The 17634-nt window shown below is 42.5% G+C and overlaps 2 protein-coding genes across 5 annotated transcripts in view; both read right to left on the reverse strand.

Annotated features, from left to right (window-relative positions):
• LOC106566340 (kinase D-interacting substrate of 220 kDa B) overlaps window positions 1-6123 on the reverse strand; it is a 108454-nt gene extending 102331 nt beyond the window's left edge. For all 4 annotated transcript variants that reach the window (XM_014134528.2, XM_014134444.2, XM_014134305.2 and 1 more), the window contains exon 1: window positions 5933-6123. The gene's annotated coding sequence lies outside the window, so the exon portion shown is untranslated. The remainder of the gene's footprint in view (window positions 1-5932) is intronic.
• Window positions 6124-6353: 230 nt separating this feature from the next.
• The window catches only part of LOC106566507 (lysophospholipid acyltransferase 2), an 88877-nt gene continuing 77596 nt past the window's right edge, over window positions 6354-17634 (reverse strand). The window contains exons 9-13 of the mRNA XM_014134629.2: window positions 15942-16045; window positions 15758-15822; window positions 15307-15439; window positions 11807-11958; window positions 6354-10811 (exon numbers count right to left, since the gene is read on the reverse strand). Of these exons, the coding sequence (XP_013990104.1) occupies window positions 10625-10811; window positions 11807-11958; window positions 15307-15439; window positions 15758-15822; window positions 15942-16045 (641 nt within the window). The 3' untranslated portion in view covers window positions 6354-10624. The remainder of the gene's footprint in view (window positions 10812-11806; window positions 11959-15306; window positions 15440-15757; window positions 15823-15941; window positions 16046-17634) is intronic.

Consider the following 17634-nt stretch of genomic DNA (forward strand, 5'->3'; position numbering starts at 1 on the left):
AGGGTTGTCACCCGTTCTAACGGTTCCGTATTTAACTGAAAGAATAAATGTTTTGTTTTCGATAGTTTCCGGATTTGACCATATTAATGACCTCAGGCTCGTATTTCTGTGTGTTTATTATATTATATTTAAGTCTATGATTTTATATTTGATAGAGCAGTCTGACTGAGCGGTGGTAGGCAGCAGCAGGCTCGTAAGCATTCATTCCAACTGCACTTTCCTCCGTTTGCCAGCAGCTTTTCGCAATGCTTGAAGCACAGCGCTGTTTATGACTTCAAGCCAATCAACTCCCGAGATCAGGCTGGCAATACTATAGTGCCTATAAGAACATCCAATAGTCAAAAGTCTATGAAATACAAATGGTATATAGAGAAATAGTCCTATAATAACTACAACCTAAAACTTCTTAACTTGGAATATTGAAGACCCATGTTAAAAGGAACCACCAGCTTTCATATGTTCCCATGTTCTGAGCAAGGAACTTAAACATTCGTTTTTTTACATGGCACATATTGCACTTTTACTTTGTTCTCCAACACTGTGTTTTTGCATTATTCAATGTTTGCATTGTTTCATTATTTATTTGAGACTAAATTGATTTAATTTATGTATTAAGTTAAAATAAAAGTATTCATTGTTCATTCAGTATTGTTGTAATTGTCATTATTACAAATATATACAAAAATCGTCTGATTAATCGGTATCGTTTTTTTTGGGTCCTCCAATAATCGGTATCGGTGTTGAAAAATCATAATCGGTCGACCTCTAGTAGGAGCACATAAAGACTTTTAGGAGCGCAAGGAAAAATATTTGAGGTATTAATGATGAGCATTGCCAGCAATTACAAAATACTGTTTTTTTCCCCTAGGGGCACTGTCCGCCCAAATAAAAATTCCAGGTAGCACAGTAAAATATTTAGGAGCATATGCGACCAAAATGGTAGCCCTGTATAGCCCTGAATTGCTGTTTTAATATGCCAATATACAGTAGCTCCTAGCTAACAGATTGTAACAGGCTAATATAATGCTCCATTAGCCATTACAGGATAGTTAGGGGAGAGTGGGGTAAGTTGAGCCATTGTTTACATTCAGCATCACTCAGTCAAGGGAAATATAGCATTCTTTCTAACGAAGATATCCACATATATTTCAGGATGTTGTGTATCCCTGGAAATAAATTAGAATGAATGTAAAAATTAAAGTTTTGAAAACATAGCTTGTTTTGGCATAATTTACCACGGGTATGAGGTAATTTGAGCTGCTGGACAGGGTAAGTTATGCCGCCTACACATTTCTGTACTGAATTAAATATTACCACAACCTTTTCAAAACCATAGCTCGGTTTCCATCCCAATTGGCAACAGATTTTCATGCAAATATTCTTACATCTGCATCAAAACAATATGCACATTTTCCCACCAGAGATGTGTGTCCATCAAATTGACTTGTTGCGGATAAAAAGCAGTGCATGATTAAGTAGTGCACATAAAAATAACTTTTGCGGTTAAATTCCCATGTACAGAATAAAATATACTATTTAAAATGGGTTTCTATCGCATTTTCAACTCTACTGATGGTTTTGTCCCCCACAAAAATTGCACTTTCACCACCCTGTGAAGTTCATCATCATTTATTTCATCTGTAGCCTAATAAATTGGATGGTTTCCCAAGTCGTAGTGTGAGAACCACAAAACAAGTCATGACTCCAAGCTTACTTCAATATGATGGTTATTATATCTATATTTGCGCATAATGGCATTTCCACTGCCATTTCTCGCATGATTAATTATCAGACACAAAAACATGCCACCTTGTCTAGCGTATTTAGTTTTGTAGACATTTGGAAAGTTTACTGACAAATTTGCTGTTTCCATCTGGCCTGTCGAGACATTTTTTATCCAACATGTACTGCTACTTTACAAGCATAAAAAGGTTGAATGGAAACCCGGATAACTCTTAAATGTAACTAAATATAATCTAAAATGTAATCCACGTAATCCCAAAAACCAATTAAGGTTATTTATCATGAGAGAGCCATAAACAACTAGTAATGCTGCTTACTCCATGAAAGGTTCAAATCTCACCGTTCTGGTAAAAATTGCTGGTAAAACACTACATAAAAGAGAGACAGACCTAAGACAACAACATAGCAAGGCAGCAACACATGACAATGCAGCATGGTAGCAACACAACATGACAACAACATGGTAGCAACACAACATGGTAGCAGCACAAAACATGTCACAAGGGCAGAAGGTATCAGAAGGTATAATGATCAAGACATCACGCAAGTAGCCACAACGGTCATTAAGAGTGTCCATGTCTGATTCTTTGAATTAAGAGATTGAGATAAAACTGTCCAGTTTGAGTGTTTGCTGCAGCTCGTTCCAGTCACTAGCTGCAGCGAACTAAAAAGAGGAGCGACCCAGGGATGTTTGTGCTTTAACAGAATGTGACTGGCAGAACGGGTGTTGTATGTGGAGGATGAGGGCTGCAGTAGATACAGATAAAGTCGGAAGTTTACATATACCTTAGCCAAATACACTTAACTCAGTTTTTCACAATTCCTGACATTAAATCCTAGTAAAAATTCTTTATCTTAGCTCAGTTAGGATCACCACTTTATTTTAAGAATGTGAAATGTCAGAATAATAGTAAAGAGAATGATTTATTTCAGCTTTTATTTCTTTCATCACATTCCCAGTGGGTCAGAAGTTTACATACACTCAATTAGTATTTGGTAGCATTGCCTTTAAATTGTTTAACTTGGGTCAAATGTTTTGGGTAGCCTTCCACAAGCTTCCCACAATAAGTTGGGTGAATTTTGGCCCATTCCTCCTGACAGAGCTGGTGTAAGTGAGTCAGGTTTGTAGGCCTCCTTGCTCGCACACGCTTTTTCAGTTCTGCCCACAAATTTTCTATGGGATTGAGGTCAGGGCTTTGTGATGGCCACTTTCAATACCTTGACTTTGTTGTCCTTAAGCCATTTTGCCACAACTTTGGAAGTATGCTTGGGGTCATTGTCCATTTGGAAGACCCATTTGCGACCAAGCTTTAATTGTCCTGACTGATGTCTTGAGATGTTGGTTCAATATATCCACATAATTTTCCTGCCTCGTGATGCCAGTCATCTCTAGGAGACAGAACACGTCTCCTTCCTGAGAGGTATGACGGCTGCGTGGTCCCATGGTGTTTATACTTTCGTACTATTGTTTGTACAGATGAACGTGGTACCTTCAGGCATTTGGAAATTGCTCCCAAGGATGAACCAGACTTGCGGAGGTCTACAATTTGTTTCTGAGTTCTTGGCTGATTTCTTTGGATTTTCCCATGATGTCAAGCAAAGAGGCACTGATGTAAATAAGGTATTTCTGTTTATTATTTGTAATAAATTTGCTACACAAAAAAAAAACAGTTTTCACTTTGTCATTATGGGGTATTGTGTGTCGATTACTGAGGATTTTTTTTTCATATAATCAATTTTAGAATAAGGCTATAACGTCACAAAATGTGAAAAAAGTCAAGGGGTCTGAATACTTTCCGAAGGCACTGTATGCGTTGTCAGTGGCTGTGACGTAGGCTTCAGCCAGGAGTTGATGGACAGTCTGAAGAGCAAATGAAATGGTAGGAGGGACTTCAGGTGGTGTCAGACTTCACATCCTGCTTCACACAGGCAGCAGAAACATACTCCTGTGTCTGTATATATACAGTACCAGTCAAAGGTTTGGACACACCTACTCATTCAAGGGTGTTATCAAGGCAAAGGGTGGCTACTTTGAAGAATCTCAAATTATAACACACTACCGGTCAAAAGTTTTAGAACACCTACTCATTCAAGTGTTTTTCTTTATTGTTACTATTTTCTACATTGTAGAATAATAGTGAAGACATCAAAATTATGAAATAACACATATGGAATCATGTAGTAATGAAGAAAGTGTTAAACAAATCAAAATATATTTTCTTTTGAGATTCTTCAAATAGCCACTCTTTGCCACGATGCCAGCTTTGCACAGTGTTGGAATTTTCTCAATCAGCTTCACCTGGAATGCTTTTCCAACAGTCTTGAAGGAGTTACCACATATGCTGAGCACCTGTTGGATGCTTTTCCTTCACTCTCAATTTGGTTGAGGTCAGGAGATTGTGGAGGCCAGGTCATCTGATGCAGCATTCCATCGCTCTCCTTCTTGGTAAAATAGCCCTTACCCAGCCTGGAGGTGTGTTGGGTCATTGTCCTGTTGAAAAACAAATGACAGTCCCACTAAGCCCAAACCAGATGGGATGGTGTATCGATGCAGAATGCTGTGGTAGCCATGCTGGTTAAGTGTGCCTTGAATTCAAAATAAATCCCAGACAGTGTCATCAGCAAAGCACTCCCACACCATAACACCTCCTCCTCCATGCTTTACTGTGGGAAATACTCAACAATAAATGCGGAGGTCATCCGTTCATCTGTCTCACAAAGACACGGTGGTTGGAACCAAAAATCGCAAATTTGGATTCCAGACCAAAGGACATTGCTCATGTTTCTTGGCCCAAGCAAGTCTCTTCTTCTTATTGGTGTCCTTTATTAGTGGTTTCTTTGCAGCAATTTGACCATGAAGGCCTGATTCACCCAGTCTCCTCTGAACAGTTGACATTGAGATGTGTCTGTTACTTGAATTCTGTGAAGCATTTATTTGGGCTGCATTTCTGAGGCTGGTAACTTTAATAAACTTATTTGCAGCAGCAGAGGTAAAGCTGGGTCTTCCATTCCTGTGGCGTTCCTCATGAGAGCCAGCTTCATCATAGAGCTTTATGGTTTCTGAGACTGCACTTGAAGATACTTTCAAAGTTCTTGAACTGTTCCATATTTACTGACCTTCATGTATTCATTTCTCATTGCTTATTTGAGCTGTTCTTGCCATAATTTGGACTTGGTCTTTTACCAAATAGGGCTATCTTTTGTATACCATCCCTACCTTGTCACAACACAACTGATTGGCTCAAACGCATTACGAAGAAAATTCCACAAATTAACTTTTAACAAGGCACACCTGTTAATTGAAATGCATTCCAGGTGACTTCCTCATGAAGCAGGTTGAGAGAATGCCAAGAGTGTGCAAAGCTGTCATCAAGGCAAAGGGTGGCTATTTGCAGAATATCAAATATATTTTGATTTGTTCAACACTTTTTTGGTTACATGATTCTATGTGTTATTTCATAGTTTTGATGTCTTCACTATTATTCTACAATGTAGAAAATAGTAAAAATAAAGGGAAACCCCGGGAATGAGTAGGTGTATCCAAACTTTTGACTGGTTCTGTATACATACATACACACACACTCATACACATATATACACATATATATACACACACACACACACATCTCTCTACTATATATATATATATATATATATATATATATATATATATATATATATATATATATAAAGCTCTATGATGACTGGTTCTGTATACATACATACATACATCATACATACATACATACATACACTCTTCTCTCTCTATATATATATATATATATATAAAGCTCTATGATGACTGGTTCTGTATACATACATACATACATACATACATACATACATACATACATACACACACTCTCTCTCTCTTATATATATATATATATATATATATAAAGCTCTATGATGACTGGTTCTGTATACATACATACATACATACATACATACATACATACATATATACACACACACACACATCTCTCTCGATATTATATATATATATATATATATATATATATATATATATATAGTCTTTACAGGGGACTCTTATTTTGAAGGGAAAAGAATCTGCGCTCGTGCTGCCAGCATCGCTGATATCGTAGACAGAAGGGTTCTAATATCCTGCTGAAGCTAACTAGCTACCATGCTTGCTAATCACAAAAACCCAGGTTGCTTCGAATCTTACCTTTTAGGAGTAATAAACAATACAACCTCCTCTCGTCCAAGCTGGGTTACCCTGTGCTTCCTTTTTTATTTTCCAACGTTCCGTTTCTTGACTGTTTTGACACCACAACCATGTTGTAACTTTCAGGCAGTTTAGCTAGCTAGGAACATTTGACGATTTGAGTGGCTTGTAAAATCTCCGCCTACTATTACAGTGAAGGCGTGGCATGGAGAAAAGTTAGCAAAAAAGTGTCAACAGCTGCACGGTGCACGCGGCCGCAGTACGCGCTTACCTTACGGGTCAACGTTTCACCGCCTCATCTGTTGTTGTTCAAGGCTAGAAGTGTGTTGTTCAACACTGGCCTGCCTTACCATGTAAGCTAGTTAATTGATATGCCTACATTACATTGCATAACCAAAAAAAAAAATGACCACGAAACGTATATAATCAGCTGGTTTAATCAGTAGGCTACTGCCAAGAAACATACATCACCAACACAGTCAAGATATATAACTGAAACATTTAGACAAAACAAAAATACATAGGCCTATGTCCCAACAGCCACAGACGGTTACAAAAAAGCATTATTACAAGAAAGTATAAAAGTGGTCAGTGCTTCACAGTGTTGACAAAAGTGACCAACTTGACACCACCCCCACGTTTTTGTGAATAATAAATAAATAAAAAAACAGCCATTTATTAAAATGATACTCTTATTTAAACAAAGATAGCCTAAAGAACAGCCAGGTGAATTCAGGAAAGGCAAATTTGGTATGACTTATGTTAATTTCACACGTGGTATTGGAAGTGAACTAAAGCAAAACAAATTAAAAAAACTAATGTCAGAATACGAGACTGAATATTCCTCAACCTACTCAAAACCAGGTCAGCGTATAGTAGATTAGAAAGATCCTCCAATAAACTTTTAATCCAAATGAACTGTAACTTTTAAGAATGCTAGCATAAACTGGAAAGCAAGCAGTGTAAACAGTAAAGGGTAGAAAGCTCACTCACAAATCTCCTTAGCTGAAGTGAAGACAGATGCACAGAAAGGCATTGTAAAGATAATAATACAATTGGTTATTCACTGTATTTATTTATTCCTTGTCACTATTTCTATTATAATATATATATATATATATTTTTTTTTTAATCTAATCTTTAACTCTGCATTGTTGGAAAAGGACCTGTAAGTAAGCATTTCACTGTTAGTCTACACCGGTTGTCTATGAAGCGTGACAAATAAAATTTGATTTCATCAACGCATCCCAATTTCTGGATTCTTGGAATAAGAGTCATTTGCATTATACAATCTACCGAATAATGATAGCTAATGCCTGGGAGAGGACTTGGTGGAAATATTCCAAATATGATCCAGAACTGATATAGCATTCAGAGCCATGTTTACTGACACTGATACATAAGTATTATTAGCAGTCGTGTGGTCCTGTCCACTGATGGTGGCAGACGGTGGGATCAGACAAATGTGTTGCGTCTTACATGCATTTCCAATAATCTGCATTTTACCATAGACATGACTGTTCAAAACAAATGCTTCCAAGTTTAATAAAAGGACAAATATACAGAACCTCCCTCTCACACACACACACAAATAAAGCAGAGGATTCTTATTTGTTTTAGGTTGGGAAAGGAGAGGGATCTCTTAGACCCAGATTTCAAGCTTTTTCATTTCCACTGTGCTTCTGATTAGGTGCAGGCCAGTGACTTTGTGCTCCTGAACCTGTCTCATTTTCCAAGCGCTCTTTCTAGAGACCTAGAGGGTCAGAGTCAGACACTTATGGTATATCTCAAATAGTCCAAAGTGGCATAATCTTCTTTCCTCCATCTATACCAATTTAAAATAACTGGATTTGTGAAAGCTTGGCTGGTATCAATGGTAGAGATCTACCATAGTGCTTTCACTGGGCCTATACTTTCAGACTAGTGAGGATGAAGGGAAGGAGACAAGGAATGGAAGCCATGTAGGACTATTGGGATGCACCCTAACACATCCCTATCAAATTATCCCATGAGGATAAAATATTTCTATCCACACTGTGAATCCCCATCCCTTTTTTGCCTTCTTCCCCTTGCATTTCCCTGGCAACTTCCCTGTGTAGCACTCCACACTCACATTCCTATCAAAAGTGCAAAAGAAGGAGAGCGAGAAGACTCTCTGGTTTTAAATCTCTTCATTAGTGTTAAAAAAAGTATTTTTTTATTTGACGACATAAAATCTGTTTTTTTTTTCTTCCCAAAGGACTTATACAAATCTTTCATTAAGTTCTTTCTAGACACAAAAATAACAATGATATTTTCACATACGTATCTGGGCCGTTTATGACTTGGCACTTTGGACATATGGAGCAGTTTGGATTGATCTGCTGGTTTGGGGTAGCCTGGATAAACCACACAATGTTGCACAAACAATTGCGAGCATAGTGTTCAGTCTAGTTTAACCAGGCTAGATTTGGGTGGCCATGCAGTGCAATTTTCAACTAGTTGGTAAAGGTAGCATCCCTTTCCTTTCATCAGGCATTATGCCTTGGCTACAAATACACTCATAGACCACATGAACATCTAAAAATCACATAAATACACAAATTTATGGAAGGAGTATGCACGTTAGAAAAACAAGATGAATTAAGATTACATTGGAAAACCCGAATCTACTGCATTGTTACTCATGATCACAAAAGAAAGCCCCAAAAACGGGTTCATTGGCTGCCATTTTGGTTGTACTACAGTACTAATCCAAGTCTTACCATCTAATAAATGTTGTATGGTCAAAAAGGTGTTAAATGGCTGCCTGCACTGTATGAAATGGAATGTTCCATACCCAGGGGCGGACTGTCAGATAGGCTGGTCCATTTTAAGCCCAGTGGGCCTGTGTAACTTTTTTTTGTAGCACAAAATGACAATTATCTGGCTAACAATGGGGACTTCAAGGAAAGAAATGGGCCGGTGTGGGGGCCTCGAGGAGTGTTAGAAATTCCATGGCCGATTCCTCGTCCCAGTACGCCTTTGTCCATACCTCTGCAGAAACTGGGCGCTGTGGAACCTTAGCCTACACACGTTCTGGTTATGCTCATGGGCTGTCCTCTGCACCACAATCAACACCCCCCTCATAGAAGAGTTGGTTGGACCCACCAGATGTATCTCTTACCCCAGTGGTTCCCACATTACAGTAATGATGGAACCTCTTGGGTTGTGGCTTATGTCTGGGATATGGCTTTGAATATGATTTTGTTTATTAAAAGGGTCACAAAACAATTGAGCATACGAGTTATGCTTCATAATTGGAGCATAAGAATTAAGCATTAAACAAGTAAGCATTTCGTTGGATGGTGTATACCATGTGTATCCTGTACATATGATTAATAAAAACTTGAAACATAATAATAATGTAAATTTTTCCATTATTCCCAAATAATATTACATACAGTAGGTTTCCCAAACGTCAAACACATATTGCCCAACCTTTAGTGTTACTGAAAGGAAATTCAGACACATCCAAGTCAGCTTCATTTGGACTACAGTGTAGCTCTGTAGCTTTAGAAACATAATTCACTTTACAGTTAAGCTTCAGTTAGTGTGATATTAATCATCACATCCTATATCTGATTACTCATACAGTATGGTCACAATACAGTTTGTTGCATTTCATTTAGAGGCTATGGATTCAAAAACTAATAGAGGGAGATTTTTATTTAAGTAACTTTTCAGAAAGTAAATCTAACATAGTCGTAGATTTCAAACCACATTAATAGTACTGAACTTGTAACGGATGCTACAGAGGCAGGCAAGACATCTGAACCTAGAGGAAACCTACAGTTTGTAATCAATTACAGTAGGAAATTAAACCCATGTCAAAAAAAGCCCTTAAAAACAATTAATCTAAATCAACAGTCACCGTGAACACACTTATTTTGTAACGCACCCTCATTTCTATAGAAGGAGTATCATTCCAAAAAAGCAGCAGATATGAAAAAAACTAAAGTGACAGTAATCAAACAATGCTTAGAAGATCCTAAGGCAGCCTGCTTGGAGTTGGCATCAGACAAAAGTTAGATTTCTTTCATATATTTCTCTCACTTTTCTACCACGCCTCTTTTTCTAGTAGAGGTTACATCCTTTTCGGACACTGACAAAAACCCTCTAGATACATGTCTGACTAGCCTGTATAGCGCCCTATACATGGCGGAGGTCCAACGACAACTGCTTCATTTCCCAACGCCACAAGATCTCCCCTCAGCACAACCATTCTCACCCTGCAGAATATGCACCTAGCCTGGACGCTAACCTGCTAGCAGTACATAGAGGGTTTAAGGCAACTTCAGAGCCTTGGCATTCTGTCGATTAGCATTGCACTGTTAGCATCATCGCTAATGTCATTATTTTCGCTCATTAGATCCTAGCCATTTGGTGGCCCTCAGATACCACTCTCTCTATCCATTCCTCACATTTCTTCTCATTTCTCCAAAGCATGATTTGCGGTCTCTCCTCGCTAATGGAAGGTTTGACGGGTTGTTGTTGGTTGTTGTTATTTGTGTTTGTTATTGTCGGTTATGCCAGTGTTCTTGTCAATTTTCTGGGTTCTTTGTGGTATCAAAGAATTGCCGCACTTTGTCTCAGTGTTGGAGCAGAGTTCTGTTCTCCCTGTGCCGGTTGTTTGAGCGCTGAGGTGTGGGGGGAGGGGCTTCCTCCTAGGTCTCATGTGGCTTTGTGTTTCTGGTTGCAGTTGTTGTCTGTGATGGAGTGGCTGTTGTGGTCTTCGGTCAACCCCCCCTGTAGGCTGTTCTGCTGCTGTTGCTCCTCCTTGATGCGGATGTGCCGGGGCTTCACTGGAAGGACTATCACAAGGACCAGGCAGGCTATGTGTATGCAGTAGTACCATGACCTGGAAAGAGAGGATCAATCAATCAGTGAATCAATGAAGATGTCATCCGCTCCGTATAGCACTGTTCACAAATGCATGTGTCACATAACCGCCATCCAGGCCTAAGCCCCTGAAAGAACATGCCAAGGAGAGTTTTCTATGTAGCGTTCTATGTAGATTCCAGAAGAGTTCACAAAATGTCACTGTGAATATAAATTACTTGTATTCATTATGGGTGAACGAGTCCTGACAAGTTATTCTAGCTAATCCTAATGAGAAAGAAAATCCTGCCCGCTATGTACCGACAGTGTATTGTGACTGTGGGATTATTAAAGTCCACACCTGGTCAGCAGCACAGTGGACCATTAAACCCTAAAACAGAAGACCATGTCCTCAAGGCACCTCATGGCTTCAGACTAGGTCTCCCTCCCTCCCTCCCTCCCTCCCTCCCTCCCTCACTCCATCCATCCATTCCAGCAGCCAGCCAGCCACTAAAACTCTCCTGTTTAATGACTGGGGTTTATATGCCTCTCAGCCTGGCAGATTTAACAACCTTCCGCAAAATGACACCGTAGATTTGCTTCTATTTCACTGGAGTGCCCTGATCACATATAGCCCCTGTTTATTTCTCCCCGTCAATCGTCCCGGTCTTCTAGTCGTTAAGCTGTCTCGTTAACAGTTTGACGCTGAGGGAGGCCACAAAGAAAGTGGAACAGAGGTTCTTTTCTGTGCCGTGTCCCTGTCTGTGCCTTACTCATTTGCATATCATTGGCCTGCATTGTTAAACTGGCATTTGGAGAAGAAAAAAAAAATCACTAAGAATCACAGGGGTTTTGAACTTAGTGGTGCTTCCCACGTTTCCTAGGACCAAGCCATGAACATTTGTAGTCTACGCAAGCATCGATAAAGTTACACTGTTTTGAATATACATTGTTACATATAACATAACTTCTTACATATGTATTACATTTCAAAAGAGCTGGTAGAACATGTGGAATATCAGTAACGCCACTCACCTGTAGAACTTGAGTGACGGCCCAACGGCCAATAGAACGAATGGCACCACCGTGTAGCAGATGGCGATCTGAGTCCCCGCCCACGTGATGACATCGTAGACGCTCCTGTGTGTCGTTGAACCCAGGAAGTAGGGTCTGATGTTGTGTCTTAGCTGGAAGTGAGCCACAGGAAGAAATTGTGAATAAATCACAAAGTCAATGCAACATAATGTTTTAAGATACAGAAAGTAACAATAAGTATTGCATAAATCAGAGAAGACGCAATGGAGGTTAGAGAAGATGGGCCCATTAGTGAAGGCAGTTACATCTCCAGGAACAAGTCAACACAAATCAGCTTTCAGACTGAAATGGCCTCTTGTATCCATTATAAACTAACTCCTAACAAGAAGTTGACTGACCCAGTTCTTTATACTACATGAACAGAAGCAATCAACTTGGACGGCCATCATTACTGCATAACTCACACATGACCAGTGTTTAGAATGCATTTTTAGTATCAATATGAATCTAGAGCTTTTTCTTTCTGAAATTCCTTTTCAGGATATCGTGGCTGTGTTGTGATTCGCTACCGTTCTCACCAAGGTTTGCACTCACTTCACTACCGCCTTGTGGTTTGTAAAACAAATGCACTGGTTTAACACACACGAAAACTCCCATAGGAGCCTGTGCTGATACCAATCATATGCTTTCGTTAAGCAAGTGCAAAGTGTATACTTCCGGATAGGGAATCGTAACATCTAGTTGTTTATCATGACAGCTTATGACTGTGTTATTCCTAGATGTGATGGAGAATGCAGCTGAGTGTGGAGGAGATGTGGAGGTTATCTAGGGACACCATCTGTCTACCACGGGCCTCTCTGTCCTCTATGACTCTCCTACGGTCACAATGATGATCCCCTGTCCATCGCCCCGTCTCCATCATACTGCTACACACCCGCCCCGTCCCCATCCCCATCATACTGCTACCCACCCCCACCCACCCCATCCCCATCATACTGCTACCCACCCCCACCCACCCCGTCCCCATCATACTGCTACACACACACCCAGTCCCCATCATACTGCTACCCACCCCCCACCCACCCCGTCCCCATCATACTGCTACACACACACACCCACCCCGTCCCCATCATACTGCTACACACACACCCCGTCCCCATCATACTGCTACACACACACCCCGTCCCCATCATACTGCTACCCACCCACCCACCCCATCATACTGCTACACACCCACCCACCCCATCATACTGCTACACACACACCCCGTCCCCATCATACTGCTACACACACCCACCCCGTCCCCATCATACTGCTACACACACACCCAGTCCCCATCATACTGCTACACACACCCACCCAGTCCCCATCATACTGCTACACACACCCACCCCGTCCCCATCATACTGCTACACACACCCACCCAGTCCCCATCATACTGCTACCCACCCCCACCCCATCATACTGCTACACACACACCCCGTCCCCATCATACTGCTACACACACCCACCCAGTCCCCATCATACTGCTACCCACCCCCACCCACCCCATCATACTGCTACACACACCACCCCGTCCCCATCATACTGCTACCCACCCACCCACCCCATCATACTGCTACACACCCCGTCCCCATCATACTGCTACACACCCCACCCCGTCCCCATCATACTGCTACACACCCCGTCCCCATCATACTGCTACACACACCCACCCCGTCATACTGCTACCCACCCCCACCCACCCCGTCCCCATCATACTGCTACACACACCCCGTCCCCATCATACTGCTACACACACCCACCCCGTCATACTGCTACCCACCCCCACCCACCCCGTCCCCATCATACTGCTACACACACCCACCCCGTCCATACTGCTACCCACCCCCACCCACCCCGTCCCCATCATACTGCTACACACACACCCACCCCGTCCCCATCATACTGCTACACACACACCCCACCCCGTCCCCATCATACTGCTACACACACACCCCACCCAGTCCCCATCATACTGCTACACACACCCACCCAGTCCCCATCATACTGCTACACACACACCCCCACCCCGTCCCCATCATACTGCTACACACACACCCCACCCCGTCCCCATCATACTGCCACCCACCCACCCCGTCCCCATCATACTGCTACCCACCCCGTCCCCATCATACTGCTACACACACCCACCCACCCCCATCATACTGCTACACACACCCACCCACCCCCATCATACTGCTACACACACCCCGTCCCCATCATACTGCTACACACACCCCGTCCCCATCATACTGCTACACACACCCACCCCGTCCCCATCATACTGCTACACACACACCCCGTCCCCATCATACTGCTACACACACACCCCGTCCCCATCATACTGCTACACACACACCCCGTCCCCATCATACTGCTACCCACCCCCACCCACCATACTGCTACCCACCCCCACCCGCCCCGTCCCCATCATACTGCTACACACCCACCCACCCCCATCATACTGCTACACACACCCCGTCCCCATCATACATCTACACACACCCCGTCCCCATCATACTGCTACACACACCCCGTCCCCATCATACTGCTACACACACCCCGTCCCCATCATACTGCTACACACCCACCCACCCCCACCATACTGCTACCCACCCCCCACCCGCCCCGTCCCCATCATACTGCTACACACCCCCACCCGCCCCGTCCCCATCATACTGCTACACACACACCCGCCCCGTCATACTGCTACACACACCCACCCCGTCCCCGTCATACTGCTACACACACCCACCCCGTCCCCGTCATACTGCTACACACACCCACCCCGTCCCCGTCATACTGCTACACACACCCACCCCGTCCCCGTCATACTGCTACCCACCCCCACCCACCATACTGCTACCCGCCCCGTTCCCATCATACTGCTACACACACCCACCCCGTCCCCATCATACTGCTACACACACCCCGTCCCCATCATACTGCTACACACACCCCGTCCCCATCATACTGCTACCCACACCCTGTCCATTACCCTGTCTCTATCATACTGCTACACACCCTTGCTCACTATTGCTCATGTGTAACCAGACTGAGCCCCCTCCCAAACACACAAACCCATCCGCCCGTGCCAAGGGGTATGTGCTTTAAACCCTAGCGGCCAGTGCCCAAGCCTCTTAAAAAAATCATATCAGGGTCACAGCTATGTTTCCCTGTGGTCTTCACATGAATATCCTCCCAGTCCACCACTTCACTTCTACTATATCAGAGGTCGACTCCAGGTCCAGTGGTGACTGACACATGCATTGACAAATGAGATGGGACAACACCAGCTAAAGACATCAATGATGTGCTTTTGTAACCTTGCCTGACACTTGAGGACTTGTGTTAGCTGCCAGAGTTAACACTTAGGCTTTAGCTCAGAGGGCTTATGCAGTTTTTGAGTTGGTTTGATTCCTGGTCGGTAACACCAGCTGTGTTGACTGTGTACTCACTGCCCGTGCTGCCATGGTCATACTGATGCCGGTGAGGAAGGTGAGGTAGTACCCAGGGTACACGCCGTGCCACATGGCCGACAGTAGGAAGGTGGCCGCCGTGGGGTTGATGGGACAGCGCTCATAGCACACCCTGTAGAGAACAGACATGGTACAGGTAAAGTATTAGCATACCAGCTAATGCTAATCACAATACTAGCATCTCAGCCTGAGTGCACATGACACAGATTCAGCATTAGCACACTAGCTTATGCTAACTATAGCATTAGCATCCCAATTTGTGTAGAGATGTGATCTGTGCAGAGATGATGGCAGCGCTAGCAGACCAGTGCAGATGTTTTGTATACTATATCTACAGTTTATCTACAATATACTATCATTTAGATTGTACTATCTACATGACTACTGTAGTAAGATAGTACAGAGTAATCTGGTTTATGATGCATTTTACCTTTTGAGCCATAGTGCTGTCTGGATATTCCAGTTGTCAAGGAACATCTTGAAACTGGTGGCAAACTGAAAAGACAGATGGTGCTGTTCTAGTAGTGAATGTAGCCAAACGAAGAAATACAAGCCTACACTACTACTACAGTACTAGTGAAAATGTGAAGAATAAAAAAAAGGTAGGGCCTGACCTCAATGTCCAGTATTCTCAAGTTGGATATCAGGTCCCATCTTGGGGAGCCATCTTTGTTGTAGCCGTTGAAGCCGAAGCCTGCAGCGTTGTTGATGGCATCAGCTGTTCAATTGGAAAACACAACAAAGGTTACCAGTGTCATGGACGTTGGCCTGTGGGTAAGGTTTATGACCCCCCCATAAATACCTTTCTCCCTTCCCCTCTCTCTCTGACTCTACTGAAGGACTGTTGAATAGCCTTTGTTAAACATAGAGAGTCTGGGAACATCAAACAAGTGGGGGAAAGGAACCATATTTCTGTAATAGAACCAGTTGGAAATATGCCAGGTACTTAATGAATATGATGTCTGTTCGGTTGTCATCTGAGACATTATGACTGATGACAGGACGACATAAACTGTACCTGGGAAAGTATACACTGTTAGGAGATTAAATGTAATTTTAGTTCCAAATGAGAGAATTGGGTTTTCATAAGGAAAGAGCCCTGACCAATCAGTGGCCCGCCCCTGTGAAGAGACGGGGGTTATAAACGATGAAACACACCCTTCTCCCCTCGCCACTATATAAGTCAGTGACGAAAACATAACCAGCCTGTTCCGGGTACGTGAGGTCTGCAGCCTCTGCGTTAAAAGGACACACATGTCAAGTACAGAACTAAGCCAACCTCAGCGTGAGCTTTGGTTGCGAATGGTATGAACTTTGAACCCTTATTCACTACAGAAGTGATACTTCCTAGCTGTTGAGTTAGCAGCGGCCGCTGTAGACGTGGGCTAGGAAAGGACGGACGACGGATCCAGTCTAACACACAACGAAGATACTACAATGTCTCCATTTTACCACCAGTGACATTCTTCCGAGGACAGGAAGATCTCTGTTGGCCAACACGGCCAGCATCTACGACCAACCTACCGAAGCGCAGCTCAGAGTAAATATTTATTGCATTTTCCTTTTCCAAATGGCCAGTAATTTAGAATGCATAAGATACTGTATTTACGATAGCAAAGCTGTTTCTGTGTTCCTTAGTCTTCCCGCTTTTTCATTCAAGCCGCCATGCCGGTTTAGCCCACTAGGGCACATTCTCCTATCATTTCCTTGTAACCATATCTGTTTATGCATTTCTGTGAATTATTTAGTTGAGTAAATAAACGATTTTAAGACGATGTATGGATGACATAGTGAAGACTGGGTTCGTGCAGATAACCAACAATTTACAACGTTTGGAATGAGACTAACGTGAGGTAAACTAACACATCATTAATCAGAGGACTCATAGATCAGATATTATAACATCTGAAAGTTATATTAGGAAAATTATAACTTTGTAATCTGAATATTTTCCTTGGTGCCCTGACCTCCTAGTTAATTACAGTTACACGATTAATCAGTTTAATCGCGTAATAATAATTACAGAGAGTCATTTGATAAACATGTCTTCAGTTTAATGATGCCAAAGACACGACACCAGGCAGAATGTCAGCGGCCAAGACAGAATAACAACATCTCTTACCGTCAAGACCATTCTGTTAGATGATAGTAGGCGTACTACTGAATGAACAGAGGCTCTGTGATAGTGAGTTCTCCACCTTGAGACTAGAGGGCAGTGTAACACCGCAAGTAGCCCAACTTTTATGTGAGTTTAGAAGGGCCACTATCAGAACCAATATCACCCTGATTTGTTATAAGGTGTGGCTA

This window comes from Salmo salar, chromosome ssa01, assembly GCF_905237065.1.
Source record: "Salmo salar chromosome ssa01, Ssal_v3.1, whole genome shotgun sequence".
Taxonomy (NCBI): Eukaryota; Metazoa; Chordata; class Actinopteri; order Salmoniformes; family Salmonidae; genus Salmo; species Salmo salar.